The sequence below is a fragment of the Jaculus jaculus genome, chromosome 9 (genome assembly GCF_020740685.1).
Source record: "Jaculus jaculus isolate mJacJac1 chromosome 9, mJacJac1.mat.Y.cur, whole genome shotgun sequence".
NCBI classification, from domain to species: Eukaryota; Metazoa; Chordata; class Mammalia; order Rodentia; family Dipodidae; genus Jaculus; species Jaculus jaculus.
The window spans coordinates 122,180,434-122,199,809 of NC_059110.1; the positions used below are offsets into that span (position 1 = coordinate 122,180,434).

A 19,376-nucleotide genomic window follows, 5' to 3' on the forward strand; every position below is an offset into this window, starting at 1 on the left:
TATTATTATGTTATTTTTGAGAGAGAGAGAGACTGGGCACACCATTTCTGCTGCTGTGAATGAACTCCACGTGTGTGTGCCCTCTTGTGTGCATGTGCAGTATTGCATGCCTGTGTCACTCTGTGTCTGGCTATGTGGGACCTGGAGATTCAAATATGTGTTCTTAGGCTTCACAGGAAGCATCTTAACTGCTAAGCCATCTCTCCAGCCTTCAATGTAAAGTTTTTTTGTTTTTTTTTTAATTTTTTTGTTTATTTTCATTTATTTGAAAGTGACAGACAAAGAGGCAGATAGAGAGAGAGAGAGAGAGAGAGAGAATGGGCGAGCCAGGGCTTCCAGCCTCTGCAAACGAACTCCAGACGCGTGCGCCCCCTTGTGCATCTGGCTAACGTGGGACCTGGGGAACCGAGCCTCGAACCGGGGTCCTTAGGCTTCACAGGCAAGCGCTTAACCGCTAAGCCATCTCTCCAGCCCTAAAGTTTTTTTTTTTAATTTAATTGTTTCTAAAAGATAAAAATAAAAATTGAATGTAAAAATTACTTTATAAGAAGGCTGGAGAGATGACTCAGATGCCTGCAAAGCCTTAGTTCCTTAGTAACCACATAAAGCCAGATGCACAAAGTGACACATGCATCTAGAGTTTGTTTGCAGTGGCTGGAGCCCCTTGCCCATCCATTCCTTCTGTGTGTCTCTCTTCTCTTTCTGTTTGCAAATAAATAAATATTTTTTTAAAAAAGTTTATGTGGCTGGGGAGATGGTTCAATAATCAAGGTGCTTCCCTGAAAATCCTAATGACCTGGGTTTGATTCCCCAGTACCCATGTAAAGCCAAATACACTAAGTGGTGCATGCATCTGGAGTTCATTTGCAGTGGCAAGAGGCCCTAGTGAACTCATTCTCTCTCTCTTTCTCTAACCTCTCTCTGCTTGCAAATAACTACATAAAAATATTAAAAAAAAAAAAAGTTTAGCCAGGCCCCGTGGTGGTACACACCTTTAATCCTGGCACTTGGAAGGCAGAGGTAGGAAGATCGCCATGAGTTCAAGGCCAGCCTGAGACTACCTAGTGAATTCCAGGTCAGCCTGGGCTACAGTGAGACCCTACCTCAAAAAAAAAAAAAAGAAAGAAAGAAAAAAGTTTATGTAAACAATGCCAGTGTAGGTCAGAACTGCCCACTGTGTTGCAGGGTGAAAAGACAGGCAGGAGTGCTTTTAAAAGGAGAGGAGCTGAGGAGATGCCTCAGTGGTTAAAGGTACTTGCTTATAGAACCACCCACATAAGCAGGACCCACATTTGTTTGCAGTGGTAAGAGACTTGACATGCTCATACACACATGCAAATAAATCGTTTTAAAATATTTTGTTTATATTTATTTGTCAACAGAGAGATACAGACACAAAGAGAGAGACAGACAGACAGCATGTCACACCAGGGCCTCCAGCCGCTGCAGACAAATTCCAGATGCATGTGCCACTTTATGCATCTGGCTTTTGTGGGTACTGGGGAATCAAACCCAGGTTGTTAGGCTTTTCAGGCAAATGCCTTAACCACTGAGCCATTACTCCAGCCCAAATGCATTTTTATAAATGCTACTCACCAGGTACAGTGGTGCATGCATGCCTTTAATCCCAGCATTCGGGAGGCAGAGGTAGGAAGATCACCATAAGTTCAAGGCCAGCCTAGGACTACAGAGTGAGTTCCAGGTCAGCTTGGTCTAGAGTAAGATCCTATCTCAAAAATATAAAAATTAAAAAGCGTCTGTCTGAGTCTCCTATATGATAGTAATAGAAAGCCAGGGACAGACAGATGTCCCATGACCCCACAAAGTGTCTTCACTGCCCATGGTGACCCTTGTGTGACACGCCTCCCCTTCCTGAGGCAGCTGCAAATGACCCAGGGACCTAAGTCCTCCGGGCTGCTTGTCCCACCATCCCCTCCCCTCACTATCTTCCCCAACACCTGGCTTATTTGCCCAGTGCAAGTACTTGAAGGCTCCTTATTGCCTTGAAATGTTCTTAATCTCATTTTTCTTTGCATGAAACGAAATCCATTCTGCAGCACCCCGAGGTCATTCTTATCTCCCCACTCCCAGCAACATGGGTGTAGTGCAATGAGACCTTGCTGCAGCAGCCTCCGTCATTTTTCTCGTCTGCAGGCAAAAGTGTTAATACTTGCAAGCTTGGCTGGTTTTAAATTGGCTTTACAGGGGATAGCTTGTGGTTTCCAATAACACAGAGAGAGCAGTGGTAAGGAATCCACGCTGGAGAGGGGACCCCGGGGCTGGAGCCTGACAGGGGCGGCTGAGTCAGCAGAAATCCAAACCTGCAGATCTGACCACTTAGCGCGGGTCTAATTTCAGGTGCCCATTGGAAATTGGAGCAGTAGACTCCCGCAGCTCTCCTCACTGCACAGGTAGTAGTATTAACCCCACACTCCACTGGAGCAGCAATAAACCACGCGTGAGGCTGGGCATGGTGGTGGTCACCTGTAATTTCAGCATTTAGGAGGCTGAGGCAGAAGGATTGAAAGCTAGAGGGCATGAAGCCAGGCGTGGTGTTGCACACCCTTAATCCCATCACTCATGAGGCTGAGGTAGGAGGGTCGCTGTGAGTTTGAGGCCAGCCTGAGACTACATAGTGAATTCCAGGTCAGCCTGGGATACAGTGAGAGCCTACCTTGAAAAACAAAACCATACTTTAAAAAAAAAAAAAAAAAAAGTGGGCCTGGAGAGATGTCTCAGCTGCTAAAGGCACTTTCTTGCAAAGCCTGACGGCTGGGGTTTGATTCCCTAGGACCCACATAAAGCCAGATGCACAAAGTGGCACATGTGTCTGGAATTAGTTTGCAGTGGCATTAGGCCCTGATGTACCCATTCTTGTTCTCTCTGTCTCTCTCTGCTTCTGTCTCTCAAATAAATATAATTTAATATCTAAAGAACTTTTACAGGTTGGAGAGATGGTTCAGTGGTTAAGGTGCTTGCTTGCAAAACCCAACGACCGGAGTTTGATTTCCCAGTATCTATGTAAGCAAAAGAGCATCTCTATATGTTAATGAGATGACTCAGTGCACTCTTAAACAGCTGGGGGCCTGGAGCTGGGAGATGGCTTAGCAGTTCTGGCACTTGCCTGCAAAGCCGAAGGACCACAAAAGCTGGATGCACAAAGAAGTGCATGTGTCTGGTGTTCATTTGCAGTGGCTGAAGGCCCTGGCACACACTATCTCTCAAATAAATAAACAGCTAGGGGCCTAGTGGTCAGGGAAACCAGCTATCCAATTACATGCACGTCCTTTTCCGGGAGGGGCAGAGGCTGGGACTGTGTTGAATGAGCCTATGGTTCAGTCAACTGCACTTACCTTCTACTATAGATAAAGCGTGGCATGTCCCAAGCAGTCACAGAGGCTTTGTATTCTGTCATCACCTCACCCTGGTCCATTGTTTCACCATGAATTCAAGGCCACCCTGAGACTACATAGTGAATTCCAGGACAGCCTGAGCTAGAGTGAGACCCTACCTTAAAAAAAAAAAAAAAAAAAGGGCTGGAGAGATGGCTTAGCGGTTAAGCGCTTGCCTGTGAAGCCTGAGGACCCCGATTCGAGGCTTGATTCCCCAGGACCCACGTTAGCCAGATGCACAAGGGGGCGCACGCATGCATCTGGAGTTCGTTCGCAGTGGCCAGAAGCCCTGGCGCGCCCACTCTCCTCTCTCTCTCTCTCTGTCTGTCGCTGTCAAATAAATAAATAAAAATAAACAAAAAAAATTTTTTAAAAAGAACTCCCTTGGTATGGGTTTATTCAGTTTTCTTTTCTTTTCTTTTCTTTTAGATATTTTATATTTATTTGTTTGAGAGAGAGGCAGAATGGGTGCGCCAGGGCCTCTAGCCACTGCAAACAAACTCCAGAGCACCATCTTGTGCATCTGGCTTACATGGGTAGTGGGGAATTGAACCTGGGTTTTTAGGCTTCCCAGGTAAGTGCCTTAAGTGCTGAGCCATATCTCCAGCCCTGTTTTTTGAGGTAGTGTCTTACTGTAGCTCAGGCTGACCTGGAATTCACTATGTAGTCTCAGGTTGGCCTCAAACTCATAGTGATTCTCCTTCCTCAGCCTCCCAAGTGCTGTGATTAAAGTTGTGCCCCACCACGCCCGGCAGTCTGTCTCTTTGTAAGGCTCATTAGTTTTGGGAATTACAGTACTTTCAGTGAAGGTAAAGTAGCAATCTAGACAGCTGTGAGTTCGAGGCCACCCTGAGACCATCTAGTGCATTCCAGGTCACCCTGGGCTAGAGCGAGACACCATCTCGAGAAGCCAAAAAAAAAAAAAAGAAAAGAAAAAAGTTTATTCAGGAATTAGGAATTAGTGACAGGGATCACATGCTGAGAAGAGAGTCACCAGACTGAGCCATACGGGGGGCCTACTGGTGACCCAGGTGAGCAGAGAAGACAAGTCTTTGCAAAGGTAAGACGAGCAAGATGCCACAGTAACCCTCACTCCAGGGATCAGTACCAAGGCTGGCATCAGACCAGGGTTCAACGGGCAGGCGTCTTCAGAGGGCTGGGGTTCTGAGTCCTGATAAGAGTGTCATCACAGGTTCACGTGTGGGAGGGCGACTGCACCTCAGAGTTGATTTTATTAGGGTTTGGCTTCCATGACTCCCCCTGACAGCATTCACGTTGCTTAACTTATTCTTGCTCACCCATAAATTTAAACGCGAACAAAGTTATTATCACCCCCACCACCCTATCATCATTGAGATTATTTTTTCATTTACATTTATTTATTAGTGAGAATGGGCACGCCAGGACCTCTAGCCACTGCAAACAAACTCTAGACACAAAAACCACCATGTGCATCTAGCTTACATGGGTTCTGAGGAATCGAACCTGGGTCTTTAGGCTTTGCAGGCAAGCACCTGCAAAGCCCTGCTTTTTTTTTCTTTAGTAAGTTGAAACTTTGTATGGCTACATCATGTGTTGATATCATCATTCCCCTCCTTCCTGCGCCTACTCCACTGAGGGCCCCTTAGTGGGATTGCTAGCATTCTCCAAGGAGTTGTGGTTTATGAGTTGTGAGGGCAGTTGTCAGTCACTGGGGGAGGAAGATTGGGATTATTGGTTTTTTTTTTTGTTTTGTCTTGTTTTTGTTTTTTCGAGATAGGGTCACCCTCTAGACCACGCTGACCTGGAAATAACTATGCAGTCTCAGGGTGGCCTTGAACTCACGGCAGTCCTCCTACCTTTGCCTCCCGAGTGCTGGGATTAAAGGCGTGTGCCACCATGCCCGGCGTTTTTTGTAGTTTTAAGGTCCTGGGGGTGGAATGAAGCATTTTGTGGCTGAGAGTACACTCCAGCAAGTTTTAATTCTTGTTATTTATTTATTGTGTGTGTTGTGTGTAGGGGCAGTGAAGAGCCTCCTCCCACTGCAAACAAGCACCAGACATACCACTTTTTGCATCTGGCTTGTGGGTGGTTCGGGAACTGAACCCAGGCCAGCAGATTTTGCAAGCAAGTAATGAGCCATCTTCCCAGCTCCTTGTTTAAAAAATGTGTTTGTTGCATGTGTGTGTGAGTGTGTGTGGTGTCTGTAAGTGCACCAGGTTCTCTTGCTACTGCAAACAAAAGCCCATTTGGCTTCAAGTGGGTGGCTGAGGAATTGAACCCTGGCCAGCAGCTTTGCACATAAGCACCTTTAACCACACAGCCATCTCCTCAGCCCAGGGTACATTTACAGAGGGTCAAATGCAAAAGAAAAACAAAAAACACCCTGTCAGCAGGGCAGCAGTAGCCACAGTCCTATTCTACTACCTACCACAGCCCAAACTCAGATACTACTCAGGTGCCGGAATTCTTTTTTGTATTTATTTATCTATTTGACAGAGAAAGAGGGAGAGGGGGGATGGGCACACTAGGGCCTCCAGCCACTGCAAATGAACTCCAGATGCATGCGCCCCTTTGTGCAGCTGCTAACGTGGGTCCTGTGGAACCGAACCTGGGTCCTTTGGCTTTGCAGGTAAACGCCTTAACCACCAAGCCATCCCTCCAGCCCAGATACCAGAATTTTTGTCTCACACTGCAAGAAAAGAATTTGAGTTGGTATGAAGTTGGGAGTTTACTGGGAATCAGTTTGGTTCATTTGGTAGAGTTCAATTCCCCAGTACCCACGTAAAGCCAGATGCACAGTGAGTGGCACATGCATCTGGAGTTTGTTTGCTGCAGCGGGAGGCCCTGGAGTGCCCATGCTCTCTCGCTTTGTTCTTCTTTCTCTAACTCTTAGCTTCAAATAAATAAGTAAGTCAATAAATATTCAAAGCCAGGCATGGTGGCACATGCCTTTAAGGCCTGGCATTCAGGAGGCAGCAGTAGGAAGATCACTGCAAATTCAAGACCACCCTGAAACTACAGAGTGAATTCCAGGTCAGCCTGGGATACAGCGAGACCCTACCATGAAAAATCAAAAAAAAAAAAAAAATATATATATATATATATATATATATATATATATATTTTGTAAAATGAAGTTATGAAATTTGCAGGAAAATGGATGGATCTGGAAAGAATTATACTAACTGAGGTAACCCAGGCCCAGAAAGCCAAGCACCGCATGTTCTCCTTCATATGTGGATCCTAGCTACAGATGATTGGGCTTCTGTGTGAGAAGGAAAAAACTCAGTAGCAGAGGCCAGTAAGTTAAAAAGGAGATATAAAGGGAAGAGAAAGGAAGGGAGGAGGGTACTTAATAGGTTGGTATTGGATATATGCAAGTAGAAGAATAGATTAACAGGGGTGAAAAGGTCCAAAGTGAGGTCAGGGGAAGAGATTGAGTAAAGGAAAGGTGGAGGGAGGGCTAATCAAAATCTAAGAGTATGCAAATAAATCATATGGAATCCTCTGGTTTCAGACAATGGAACACTCAAGAGCCATAGATTGTTGTTAGAAAATTTTCAGTGCCAGGGATGGGATACCTCCATTGAGTTGTGGGCCAGAGAGGTCCCTGATGTCCCCAAAACATTATAGGCCATTGCCAAGGCCCTTGGTTTCCCACCAGGAATTGATGGTAAGACACTATTGCTGAAGATTCCACATACTTGGGCTGCAAGGCCACTGAGAAATCCTGCTGGAACTAAGCTGATAACTTCCTCCATGTAGACCAGCTGACAGAAAGCTGGAAGAAGCCATTCTACACATAGTTCAATGGGAGAAAGAGATACCACCAGTGAAGATACTCAACAGTGGACACCACAAGCCTTATAATTGGCCAGCCAGCCCAAATGAGCCAATGGGTACAATAGTTGCACGTCTGTCATGGGAGAAACCAACTGCCCTCCAATTGGACTGAAGGCCTGCTCCATGGGGGGAAACACATCCCTAATACTGGAAACTTAAAACTGGGGTAGTCATGAGCCCTAGGGGTGTAACATCTGCTGATGTCTGGAAAAATGTATATAGTGTGCTTATCAAACTGCCCAGTAAGCACTTCTCTTAATATTTATACCCTTATATTAATGCTACTCTCACTTTGGGTAGAAAATTTTCTCTTTTTAGATGGCAGTGACTTTGGGATGACTCAGAAGATATCACAGTGCTGGAAAGAAGTGACTGGAGTACTGAGTAACATCTCGATCACATCTTCCAAGGCTCAGGGTCTAATGCGAAGAGGTGGCGGAAAGACTGTAAGAGCCAAAGGAAGGGTAGGACTCCGTACAACGTGCTCCCTCCAGACATAAAAGAGAGACTGATTGAGATGGGGAGGGAATATGATGGAGAATGGAATTTCAAAGGGGAAAGTGGGGGAGGGGGAGGATATTACCATAGGATACTTTTTATAATCATGGAAAATGTTAATAAAAATTGAGAAAAAAAAATAAATCCAACCCCACTACCACCACCAAAAGAGAGACAGAGATACAAGTTGGGGAGATGACTCAGTGGTTAAATGTGCTTGCTTGCAAAAAATAAATAATAAGATGAAGGATAGAGGAAAGGTAAGTAGTAGATTTTAGCCCAGGCATTAGGGGAGAGGATTAAGAACAAAATAGAGGCATCTGCACACGCGCACACACGCGTGTACACACACAAAGCCAGGCATTATAGTGTGTGCTCGTAACCCCCAGGGGCCTCACTGGTTAGTCAGTCAAGCCTAATTGATGAGCCTTAGGCCAATGAGAGACCCTGCCTGAAATGGGTGTTCCAGAGGATGACATCCAAGGTCATATGCTGTCACTGCAAACATGACTTGCAATCTTTAGGTGTTTGTTTTGGTTTTCAAGGTAGGGTCTCACTGTAACTTAGGATGACCTGGAATTCACTATGTAGTCTCAGGGTGGCCTTGAACTCATGGTGATCATCCTACCTCTGCCTCCTAAATGCTGGGATTAAAGGCATGTGCCACCACGTCCAGCTAATGACTTGCAATCTTTTGGGTGAAATTCTCAGAAAATTATAGGTTTACAGATGAGAAAGATAACAAGGTCACACTCAAGGTCACATATGCCTTGACCTTAAGCATTGTTCATTGTTATTTTTATTCTATTTTTTACTTGCTTATTTTTTATTTTATTTATTTAATTTTGGCTTTTCAAGGTAGGGTCTCACTCTGGCTCAGGCTGACCTGGAAACTATGTAGTCTCAGGGTGGCCTCGAACTCATGGCAGTCCTCCTACCTCTGCCTCCCGAGTGCTGGGAATAAAGGCATGCACCACTACAGCCCGCTTATTATTTATTTATTTACTTATTTATCTAATTTTGTTCATTTCAGAGAGAGGCAGATAGAGACAGAATGGGCACTCCAGGGCCTCCGGCCACTGCAAACAAACTGCAGGCGCATATGCCTCCTTGTATATCTCGTTTATGTGGCTCCTGGGAAATCGAACTTGGGTCTTTCGGCTTTGCAGACAAGCACCTTAGCCACTAAGCCATCTCTCCAGGCTTTTTTGGATAAATAAAAAATATTTTTTAATTTTTTAACTTTATTTGCAAGTAGATAGATAGATGAGAGACAGACAGAATGGGCACACAAGGGCCTCCAGTGATAGGATATGGATTCCAGATGCATGCGCCACTTTGCATCTGGCTTTATGTTGAATACTGAGGTATCAAATCCAGGTCGTTAAGCTTTGTAGGCAAGCACCGTGACAGCTGAGCCATCTCTCCAGCCCAGTTCATGCTATTCTGACTTTCATGTTTAAATATTTTTGTAGCCCACTGAGACGCTGAGCGGCTCATGGACCCATGTTACCTGCAGCTCGCTAGCATGTGGGGTGCCGTGAATGCTGTGAGGCTGGTGTGGGCCACTGACCGACGGCTGATCCTGGACTGGGTGCCCTACATCAATGGCAAGTTCAAGAAAAATGTTTGGCCAGACCTCTAAGAACCTATTGGGAGCCCCACGGTGGACCCTGCCACTTGTGTTGGATGCCCAGGGAGTGGCTCTGCGGCTGCACGCTGCAGCATTAAACCTCTTTCTGACACCCTCCTCGCCTGGGTCCTGGGTCTTGTCGCGCTCGCCAGCCAGCTCCCTCCCCCACTGTAAACCAAGGGTCATTTCCAGTGTGAAAGCTTCCCAATGTGGCAAAGTCTTTTGAAACTGTAAAAGTAAATCTGGGATCCTGAAAATACATACATACATACATACATACATACATAGTAAAACAAGAAATACTCTCTCTTTGCAGGCAGTCTTCACAGCGATCTTGTCCCAAATTCCTGACTCTCAGTCACTGAGAGAATTAAAGAAGATTCCAACTTGAGAGATTCCTTTCCTATGTCCCTCTAAGTTCCCATCTTCCTCCCCTGCCTCATTTTCCTTGAAACATAGAAGCACAGCTTGGGTATTTCACAGCAGTCAGTCAAGTGAGGAAATGACAGCTGAACACCACACTTAGTGCCCTGTGGCCAGAAAACAAATAGTAATGTGCCAGTAAGAGCCTTTCCACACAGTTATTGTGTGTGCAGGTTTTCATTCTTAAGAAAAAAGAGAGAGAGAGAGAGATTAATAGCAGCAACAAACCCCAGAAGGTGGCTATTACCCTCAGATGAATGACTTGGCCAATCCAGAGAGACTGTGGGCACAAAGAAGGCTATTTAATTGGAAAGAATTTCACAGATGACCATTATGAAGCAATTCTCTCTCTGTGAAAGTGTTTTCTTTTTGAATTTTTGTTTATTTTTATTTATTTATTTATGTATTTGAGAGTGACAGTGAGCGAGAAAGAGGCAGAGAGAATGGGTGCACCAGGGCTTCCAGCCACTGCAAACGAACCCCAGATACATGTCCCACCTTGTGCATCTGGTTTACATAGGTACTGGGGAATCGAGCCTCAAACCTGGGTCCTTAGACTTCATAGGCAAGCGCTTAACTGCTAAGCCATCTCTCTAACCCGAAAGTAAGTGTTTTCTCACCAGCCTCTCTGTTGGTGGTGGTGGTCTTGTTTGTATAGTTTTGTTTTGTTGTGACAAGGTATGGTGGATTGAATGTAAGATGTGCTCTTTAGCCTCAAGTGTTTGTGACTAAGCCTCGTATTTAAATCCCCAGCTGGTGGAGCCTGCTAGAGGAGGTGTGCCCCTGTGGGACAGGCTGTGAGGTTTATTTGTTCAACCCCACTTGGTGTTCACAGCTCTCTCTCTCTACCTCCTCCTTGCTAGTGTGTCGTTCAAGACACCCAGCTGTCTGATCCTGCCATGTTTTCTCCGCCACGATAACACTTCCTCTCAAAAATGCAAGCTGGAAATAAAGCCTTTCCTTCCATAAACTGTTTGTGGCGGGGCATTTTGTGCCAGCAATGAAAAGGAACTGTCACACTAGGTCTCTCTGTAGCTCAGGCTGACCTCCAACTCCCAGATTCTCCAGCTTCGACCTCCTGAGTGCTAGAATGTGAGCCACTATGCCAAGCTTCAAGTTTTGTGTTCTTTGCACTAAGTATCTAGCTTAAAAGGTTTTCTTGAGCTAAAGGGCTGGGGCCATGTCCTTAATGGCCTAAGTCTAAAAGATGGTTGAAGTGGGAGAAGCTGGGGGACTACCTACCTCGGCCTCCCAAATGCTGGGATTACAGATGTAGGCCATCAAACCCATTATGTCTTCCTTCTTTCTTTCTTTCTTTTTGAGGCAGGGTTTCATTCTAGCTCAGGTGAACTTGGAAGTCACTCTGTAGTCTCAGTATGGCCTCAAATTCACGACAATCCTTCCTCAGCCTCCTAAGTACTAGGATTAAAGACATGCACCATCATACCCGGCCAAACCCAGTTTTTCATCAATGTTATTTTTTAAATTTTTACTTATTTAGTAGGCCAGCTGTGGTGGTACACAGCTTGAATCCTAGCACTTAGGTGGCTGAGGTAGGAGGACTGCCATGAATTCAAGGACAGCCTGGTGCTACAGAGTGAGTTCCAGGTCAGTCTGTGCTACATTGAGACCAGCCTAGGAGAAAAAAAAAAAAAAAGCTATTTATTTACTTACTTGAGAAAGAGAGAGAGAGTATGTGTGTATGTATGGGCATGCTAGGGCCTCTGGCCACTACAAATGAACTCCAGACACATGTAACACTTTCTGCATATGGCTTTACATGAGTACTGGGAAATCGAACCAAGGTTGTCAGACTTTGCAAGCAAGTGCCTCTAACCACAGAGCTATCTCTCTGGCTCTTTTTCTTTAGAAAAAGAAAAACCGGGCCAAGTATGGTGGCTCACACCTTTAATCCCAGCACTCAGGAGGCAGAGGAAGGAGGACTGCTGAGAGTTTGATGCCACCCTGGGACTACATAGTGAATTCCAGGTTAACGTGAGACCCTACCTCCAAAAAAAAAAAGGGGGGGGGTTGGAGAGATGGATTAGCAGTTAAGGGTCTTGCCTGTGAAGCCTAAGAACTCACGTTCGAATCTCCAGGTCCCACGTAGGCCAGATGCAGAGTGACACAGCACACAATGTCACATGAGTGCACAAGGGTTGTACATTCCCGTAGTCTGTTTGCCATGGCTGAAGGCCCTGGGATACCTATTCTCTCTGTATCCCTTTCTCTCTCTCTCAAATAAAATAAATAAAATAAAAAAGTAAGAAAAACTTAGCCAGGAGTGGTACCACCTTTAGTCTCAGTCCTCAGGAAGCTAAGGTAGGAGGATCACTGTGAATGTGAGGCCAGCTTGGGCTACAGAGTGAGTCCCAGGTCAGCCTGGGATAGAGTGAGGCTCTGCTTTAAAAACAGAAGATGCTAAACATTGCTGGATATGATGGCTCACTACAATTCCAGCACTCTGTGGGTTGTGATAGGAGAATCACTGTGAGTTCAAGGACAGCCTGGACTACAGTGAGATTCTGCCTCAGGAAAAGAAAACAAAAAACACATATTTAAAAATAAAAGGCTGAGCCGGGCATGGTGGCGCATGCCTTTAATCCCAGCACTCAGGAGGCAGAGGTAGGAGAATCACTGTGAGTTCGAGGACACCCTGAAACTACATAGTGAATTCCATGTCAGCCTGGGCTAGAGTGAAACCCTACCTCGAAAAAAAAAAAAACAAAAACGCTTCATTTTAAGGTGGGAGTTGTGGAGCAAGCCAGTATCACTAGCACTCAGGAGGCTGAAGCAAGAGTGCTACAGATCCAAGGCCAGCCTGGGCTACACAGTAAGACCCTGTTTCAAAAAACAAAAAACCAGGGACTTGGTGGTTAAGGTACTTGCCTGCAAAGCTTGATGACCAGGGTTTGATTCCTCAGACCCTTGTAAAGACAGCTGCAAAAAGTGGCATATTCATCTGGAGTTCATTTTCAGTGGCTGGAGGCCCTGGTGCACCCACTCTCTCTTCTCTCTCTCTCCTGCTCACAAATAAATAAATAAAGCAACCAATAAAGCCTGCATTTCAGCATGTTGCTCTTTATTGCCAGACACCCGGGTGGAGTGGCTGGGGCTCCCTATCACTAAGCAGCACAGCAAACTCCACATCCAGCAAGAGTCGTCCCAGGACACACAGCCTGGGATTTCCAGTCAGGTGGGGAGTTTCAGAGAGGACCAGAGGAGCAAGCATTTGCACTGTACAACATGATTAGGAGGAACCAGAGACAGATAAGTGAAAGCATCTTTCAATGACGACAACTGACAAAACAGGACTCCCTTATTCCAACCGGCTGTGAACAGCTAGTGTCTGTAAACGTTGGTTCCACCTCTGGCTGACTTAGCAGTCTTAACCGTGTGATGTTGACACCCAGCGGCAGCCGGGCTGCTGTGAAGCTGACAGGCCAGGAGCAGCTAGGCTTCCTCAGACTCACCAGGGCACCTCCGTCAGATACTTCGGTAGTCCGAGCCTCGGGCCACGATGGCAGCGGCCTCCCATTCCACAGTAAAGAATGAAATAGTCCCAAAAAAACCAAACATCACCATGACTAGGAGTTGCCAGTGAAGTAGAAGGTAGTTGCTGTAGAAAAATGCCACGGCTGCGCAGATCGACTGTGAATAAACAAGACACATCACAAAATGCCCCGGAGACTGATCAGCCCTGCTGAGGTGGGACTTCACTGGTCACTAGCCCACCAACTGTGCCATGAGCTCTCCTGACAGCAGGTTACCATCGAGGTAGGCTATGTCTCAGCTCCCTTCTCTGCTGGAAACTGCAGTAACAAAATAGTAAAATAGTGTGCAGACAGAGTGAGAAACACACTTGCCTGTGTGATAAGCAGGTGGGATAATGGGATCCTGGTGTCTAAGGAAGGAAAATCTGTCATCTGAGTGCAGAGACCAGGACATACATAAACTCTTACCCAAGCAAGAGGGAGAATCGCATCTCCTGATTCTACTCACAATCTTTTTCAAAGGATGTCCCCAACTCTCACTAAAGCAACAATAGTTGTGACCAGGACAAATATAAGCAAGAAGGAAAAGGCCTCTACACAGTCATCAGGTTACCTGAACAAACTTGAAGACGGCGAAGGCTGGCGCACTGTCCTCCGAGTACAGGAAGCCCAAGATGCTGAGTAACTGAGTGTTAAAGCAGCTGTCTCCCAGGCCCAGCAGAAAGCTGCACAGAACGGCCACTTCTTTGCTGGAGAAAATAAGATTCAGTCTAAGTAGTACCAGTATTTGCCACAACCACTTAAAATGTAAAAGCAACCATCCCCAAATCATTCTAGAGTCATTTTGTGTTCTATTTTCTTTTGTTTTTAGACAGAGCCTCACTAGATAATCTAGACTGGCCTGGAGTTTGTGATCCTCCTGCCTCAGCTCCTGAATGGTGGGATTACGGGGATGAGTCATCAAGCCTGGCTGATTTTTTACATTCTCAGCAGTGTGAGGCTACCAAGTAGACCAGTGAAGGTGAACTCTCAGTTGCGATGGAGACCTGGGGATGTTAGAGATGCCAGGACCATGGGGCATTTGCCAAGAAAAGCTGTGAGCTAGAGGTGGATCCAGCCCACAAGAGAAGCTACAGCCAGCCCAACAGGAGAGGTGGGGCTACCCGAGCCTCGTGGAGCTCAGAGGATCCATCATGAGTCCCAGGCAGCAGACATGGAGCTGCAGGGTTCTGGCCTCAGGGCTCCTGCCATGATCCCATTCTCTCCCTTCACAGATTGGGAATGTTGACCTCTTTGTGCTAATGCAAGTTGGAAGTACATAATATAACTTTTTTTTTTTTTTTTTTTTTTTTTAGCTTTTTGAGGTAGGGTCTTGCTCTAGCTCAGGCTGACCTGGAATTCACTATGTAGTCTCAGTAGTCTCAGGGTGGCCTTGAAGTCACAGCAATCTCCTACATCTGCCTCCTGAGTGTTGGGATTAAAACCTTGCACCACCACGCCTGGCTGAAACTTGTGTGTGTGGGTGTTTTTAGATAGAGAGATAGAGAGACAGAGAGAATTGGTACATCAGGGCCTCAGCCACTGAAATCGAACTCCAGATGTTTGTGCCACCTAGTGGGTATGTGCAACCTTGTGCTTGCCTCACCTTTGTGTGTCTGGCTTACGTGGGATCTGGAGAGTCAAACATAGGCCCTTAGGCTTTGCAGGCAAGTGCCTTAACCACTAAACCATCTCTCCAGCCCTTTAACTTTTTTTTTTTTTTTTTGAGGTAGGGTCTCACTTTGGCCCAGGATGACCTGGAATTCACTATGTAGTCTCTGGCTGGCCTTGAACTCACGGCAATCCTCCTATCTCTGCCTCCCAAGGGCTGGGATTAAAGGTGTGTGCCACCACACCCAGCCTACAACTTGCTTTTTGATGTTATAGGTCCTCATGGTTAAGAGCTTGTCTGAGTATCAGAAGATATACTGCAATTATACTTTAAACAGTGTTGGAAATGTTAAACACTACAAAGACTTTTGAAGTTGAATTGAATATATTTTGCATTATGAGATGGCCATGAACTCATGCAGACAAGGATTAGAAGGCTATGGCTTAAAAGTGTTATTTGCTGGGCGTGGTGACAGATGCTTTTAATCCCAGCACTCAGGAGGCAGAGGCAAGAGGATTGCTGTGAGCTTGAGGCCAGCCTGAGACTATATAGTTTGGGCTAAAGTGAGATCCTACCTGGAAAAAACAAATAAACAAACAAAGGATAAACATCTCTCTGCTTCCTCACTGCAGGCTGAATGGGACCAGCTCTGCCAAGCTCCTACCACGTTTGACTCTGGAACTATAATCCACTTCAGACAACAAAAGAATTGTGGTGGTCTGAATAGAACAGATGGCCCCCAACATATTCAGTTGTTTGTTTATAGTTTGCATCTGCAGCCACCTGGCTGGAGGCAGTGTCACTTGGCGGATCTTAAGGTGTGGTGGTAGGTTTCAGGTTTCAATCTACAGATATGCAGTGTGCCTAGCAGGAGTTTCTGAAGTGTGCTGTGCTGTGTGGCTTTTGGCTTACTTCTCTCTCTGCTTGGTCTTGGGAAGGCAGGCTAGCTTCTTCTACCATTTATGGAACTTCCCCTGGATCTGTAGGCTTCAATAAATATCTCTTCCTCCATAACTGTGCCTGGTCTGGAAGGTCATCTCAATGAACCTGAAGCTGTCTGCTACAAGAATACTCAAGTTTGTAAGGACTTTCTTTTGCAGGGCTGGGGACTGAACCCAAGGCCTTGCTTATATGTGCTAGGTGAGCAAGGAGTTGCAACCCAGCCTGCGTTTCAATCCTCAGGCCACATGCAAAGAGTTGCAGGCTGCAGTAGCTTCTGTGATCTTTGCACCCTGACAGCGAGGTGAAAGGAACACACGGGAGAAGTTCCCACAGGGCAGCAAAACAGCAACAGCAAGTGAGATGGACAGAAACTCTTCTTCAAAAGAAGTGGAGCCATGAGAATGGATCTGAAAGTTGTACTCTGACTGCTACATACTTGCCATGGCACATACATGCTCACTCTTGCACACATGTACACACACACACAAATTAATTTTTTAAAATAATTCAGAGCTGGGCTGGAAAGATTGCTTAGCAGTTAGGGCGCTTGCCTGCAAAGCCTAAGGATTCAAATTTGATTCCCTAGTACACAGGTAAGCCAGGTGTACATGGTAGCTCATGTGTCTGGAGTTCATTTGCAGTGACTAGATGCCCTGGAGCACCCTTTCATACTCTATCTACCTGTCTTTTTCTCTCGCAAGTACATATTTAAAAAAATAATAATAATTTAGAGTTAAAGAGATGGCTCCTTATAAAGCCTGATGGCCCAGGTTCAATTCCCCAACAGATGTATGTGCCTGGAGTTCATTTGCAGTGGCAGGAGGCCCTGGAGCTCTTATACTCTCTCTCAAACAAATAAATACTGTTTAAAAAAAAAAGAAAGCTAGGCATGATGGTGCATGCCTTTAATCCCAGCATACTTGGGAGTCAGGAGTAGGAGGATCACTGTGAGTTCAAGGCCACCCTGAGACTACACAGTGAATTCCAGGTCAGTCTGGGCTAGAGTGAGACCCTTCCTTAAAAAAACAGAAAAAAAAAAAGAGGCAAGGGGCTGGGAAGATGGCTCAGTAGTTAAGGCACTTGCCTACAAAGCCTAATGACCTGGGTCTGAGTCTCCAGTACCCACATAAAGCCAGATGCTCATAGCGCCACATGCATTTGGAGTTCATTTGCAGCAGCTGGAGGCCCTGTTGCTCCCACTCTCTCTATCTCTCTTCTCTTTCTCTTTGTTTGCAAATAAATAAAATATTTTTTTAAATAAAAAAAGAATCAAATGCAACTATCCAATATCTTTAAAACTTTTATAAACATTGGGCTGGAGAGATGGTTTAGCGGTTAAGCACTTGCCTGTGAAGCCTAAGGATCCCAGTTCAAGGCTTGACTCCCCAGGACCCACGTTAGCCAGATGCACAAGGGGCGCACCCATCTGGAGTTCATTTGCAGTGGCTGGAAGCCCTGGCATGCCCATTCATTCTATCTCTACCTGCCTTTCTCTCTGTCACTCTCAAATAAATAAAAATAAACAAAAAAAATTAAAAAAAAAACTTTTATAAACACTATGAAGGACTGAGCAGCTGGCAGACCGCCTGGTACCTCTGTCCCTCCTCAGCCCTGACTTTGAACATTTCACTGCTCAGAAAGCAGAGTGAGAAAATCCAGATGAGGTTCTTCATGCTCTTTCACAGATTAGGACAGTCAGTGGGGGGAAGGTTAAAAGCAACCATTGCAAAAATAACTAGGGATTCTCAAAGGATTCCTACTTAAACTCATTCTCGCTCCATTAACACTGGAAAGACGACCTTGTTGCAATAAGAGATTCTGAAGAGCATTATTGCTCCATCTCCAAGATGCAGCCATCCTCTCCTGTGCCGGCCCTCAGCTCACTGGAAGAATGGTAGCCACTGTACCTGGGCCTGATGTAAGCACTGCTGTTGGTTCCTTCCACGGGGGCAATTGGGGCGTCTCCAGGCATGTTGAGAAATATCAAGTAGAAGGCTACAAAGTGCACCACGATGCCCAGCAGCACAACAGGGTTTCTGCCAAAGCGACTGTTCTTGCTCAGCAGGCCAAAGAGGCTTCCACCTGGAAATTAAGATGGCAGAGACACTCCTAGCATTTCTAACACATCACATAACTAAATAGTTGTGAGTAGCCCAGGAGCCAAGAGGTATCTATTATCCTCAAATAATTGCAACATGCCACGCATGGTGGTGCATGCCTTTAATCCCAGCACTCCGGAGGCAGAGGTAGGAGGATCGCCATGAGTTCAAGGCCACCCTGAGACTCCATACTGAATTCCAGGTCAGCCTGAGCTAGAGTGAGACCCTACCTCAAAAAAAAAAAAGAATTGCGACATCTCACACTTGCAGACCAAAAGGATGATCAAACATCAATAATTATGGCAAAAAACAAGGTATCAAAATTAGTTGTTATTTCTCTTGTTTGCTTTAAAAAATTTTTTGGGCTGGAGAGATGGCTTAGCGGTTAAGCGATTGCCTGTGAAGCCAAAGGATCCCGGTTCGAGGCCCAATTCTCCAGGACCCACGTTAGCCAGATGCACAAGGGGGCGCACGCGTCTGGAGTTTGTTTGCAGTGGCTGGAGGCCCTGGCGCGCCCATTCTCTGTCTCTCTCTCTCTCTTTACCTATCTGCCTCTTTCTCTCTGTGTCACTCTCAAATAAATAAATAAAAATGAACAAAAAAATTTAAAAAAAAAATTTTTTTTTGAGGCAGGGTCTTGCTGCAGCCCAGACTTACCTGGAATTCACTATAGAGTCTCAGGGTGGCCTTGAACTCATGTCAATCCTCCTACCTCTGCCTCTTCAGTGTTGTTTTCTTTTTCTTTTTTTTTTTTTTTAATTTTATTTTACAGAGAGCAAGCAAGAGAGAGAGGGAGAGAATTGATGTGCCAGGAACTCATCTACTGACATAGAACTCAATGCTTGCGCCACCTAGTGGGCATATGTTTTGCTTGCCTCACCTCTGTGTGTCTGCCTCTGGTGGGATCTGGAGAGTCAAACATCGGTCCTTATGCCTAGAGGCAAGCACCTTAACTGCTAAGCCATCTCTCCAGCTCTGTTTTGTTGTTTTGATGCAAGATCTCACTCTTTTTTCACAAGGTAAGTTCTCACTGTAGCTAGAGCTGACCTGGAATTCACTATATAGTCTCAGGCTGGCCTTTAACTCATGGCAATCCTCCTACCTCTGCTCCTGAGTGCTGGGATTAAAGGCATGCACCACCACGCCTGGCTTGGTCTCACTCTTTCCCAGGCTGGAACTCATACTGATCCTCCCATCTCAGCCTTCCGATTGTGCCACCATGCCCAGCTTGAAAATTAGTTATATTTCTACACAGTAATGTTTGTGAAATTTTCCTCCATGAATTACTACCTCTAAAATTACACCCCCTTAAACGATAGCTTGCCAGAAAAATAAACAATGAGAAACAAAATACAAAGGGCACAGCTCATCAATTACTACCATTTTGTTTTGTTTTGTTTTGTTTTTGAGGCAGGATCT

At 45.6% G+C, this 19,376-nt stretch overlaps 1 protein-coding gene across 2 annotated transcripts in view; it reads right to left on the reverse strand.

Annotated features, from left to right (window-relative positions):
• Nucleotides 1-12,836: 12,836 nt before the first annotated feature.
• Mfsd11 (major facilitator superfamily domain containing 11) overlaps nucleotides 12,837-19,376 on the reverse strand; it is a 35,398-nt gene continuing 28,858 nt past the window's right edge. For both annotated transcript variants that reach the window (XM_045158018.1, XM_045158019.1), the window contains exons 11-13: nucleotides 17,766-17,940; nucleotides 13,879-14,014; nucleotides 12,837-13,422 (exon numbers count right to left, since the gene is read on the reverse strand). In XM_045158018.1, the coding sequence (XP_045013953.1) occupies nucleotides 13,258-13,422; nucleotides 13,879-14,014; nucleotides 17,766-17,940 (476 nt within the window). In that variant the 3' untranslated portion in view covers nucleotides 12,837-13,257. The remainder of the gene's footprint in view (nucleotides 13,423-13,878; nucleotides 14,015-17,765; nucleotides 17,941-19,376) is intronic.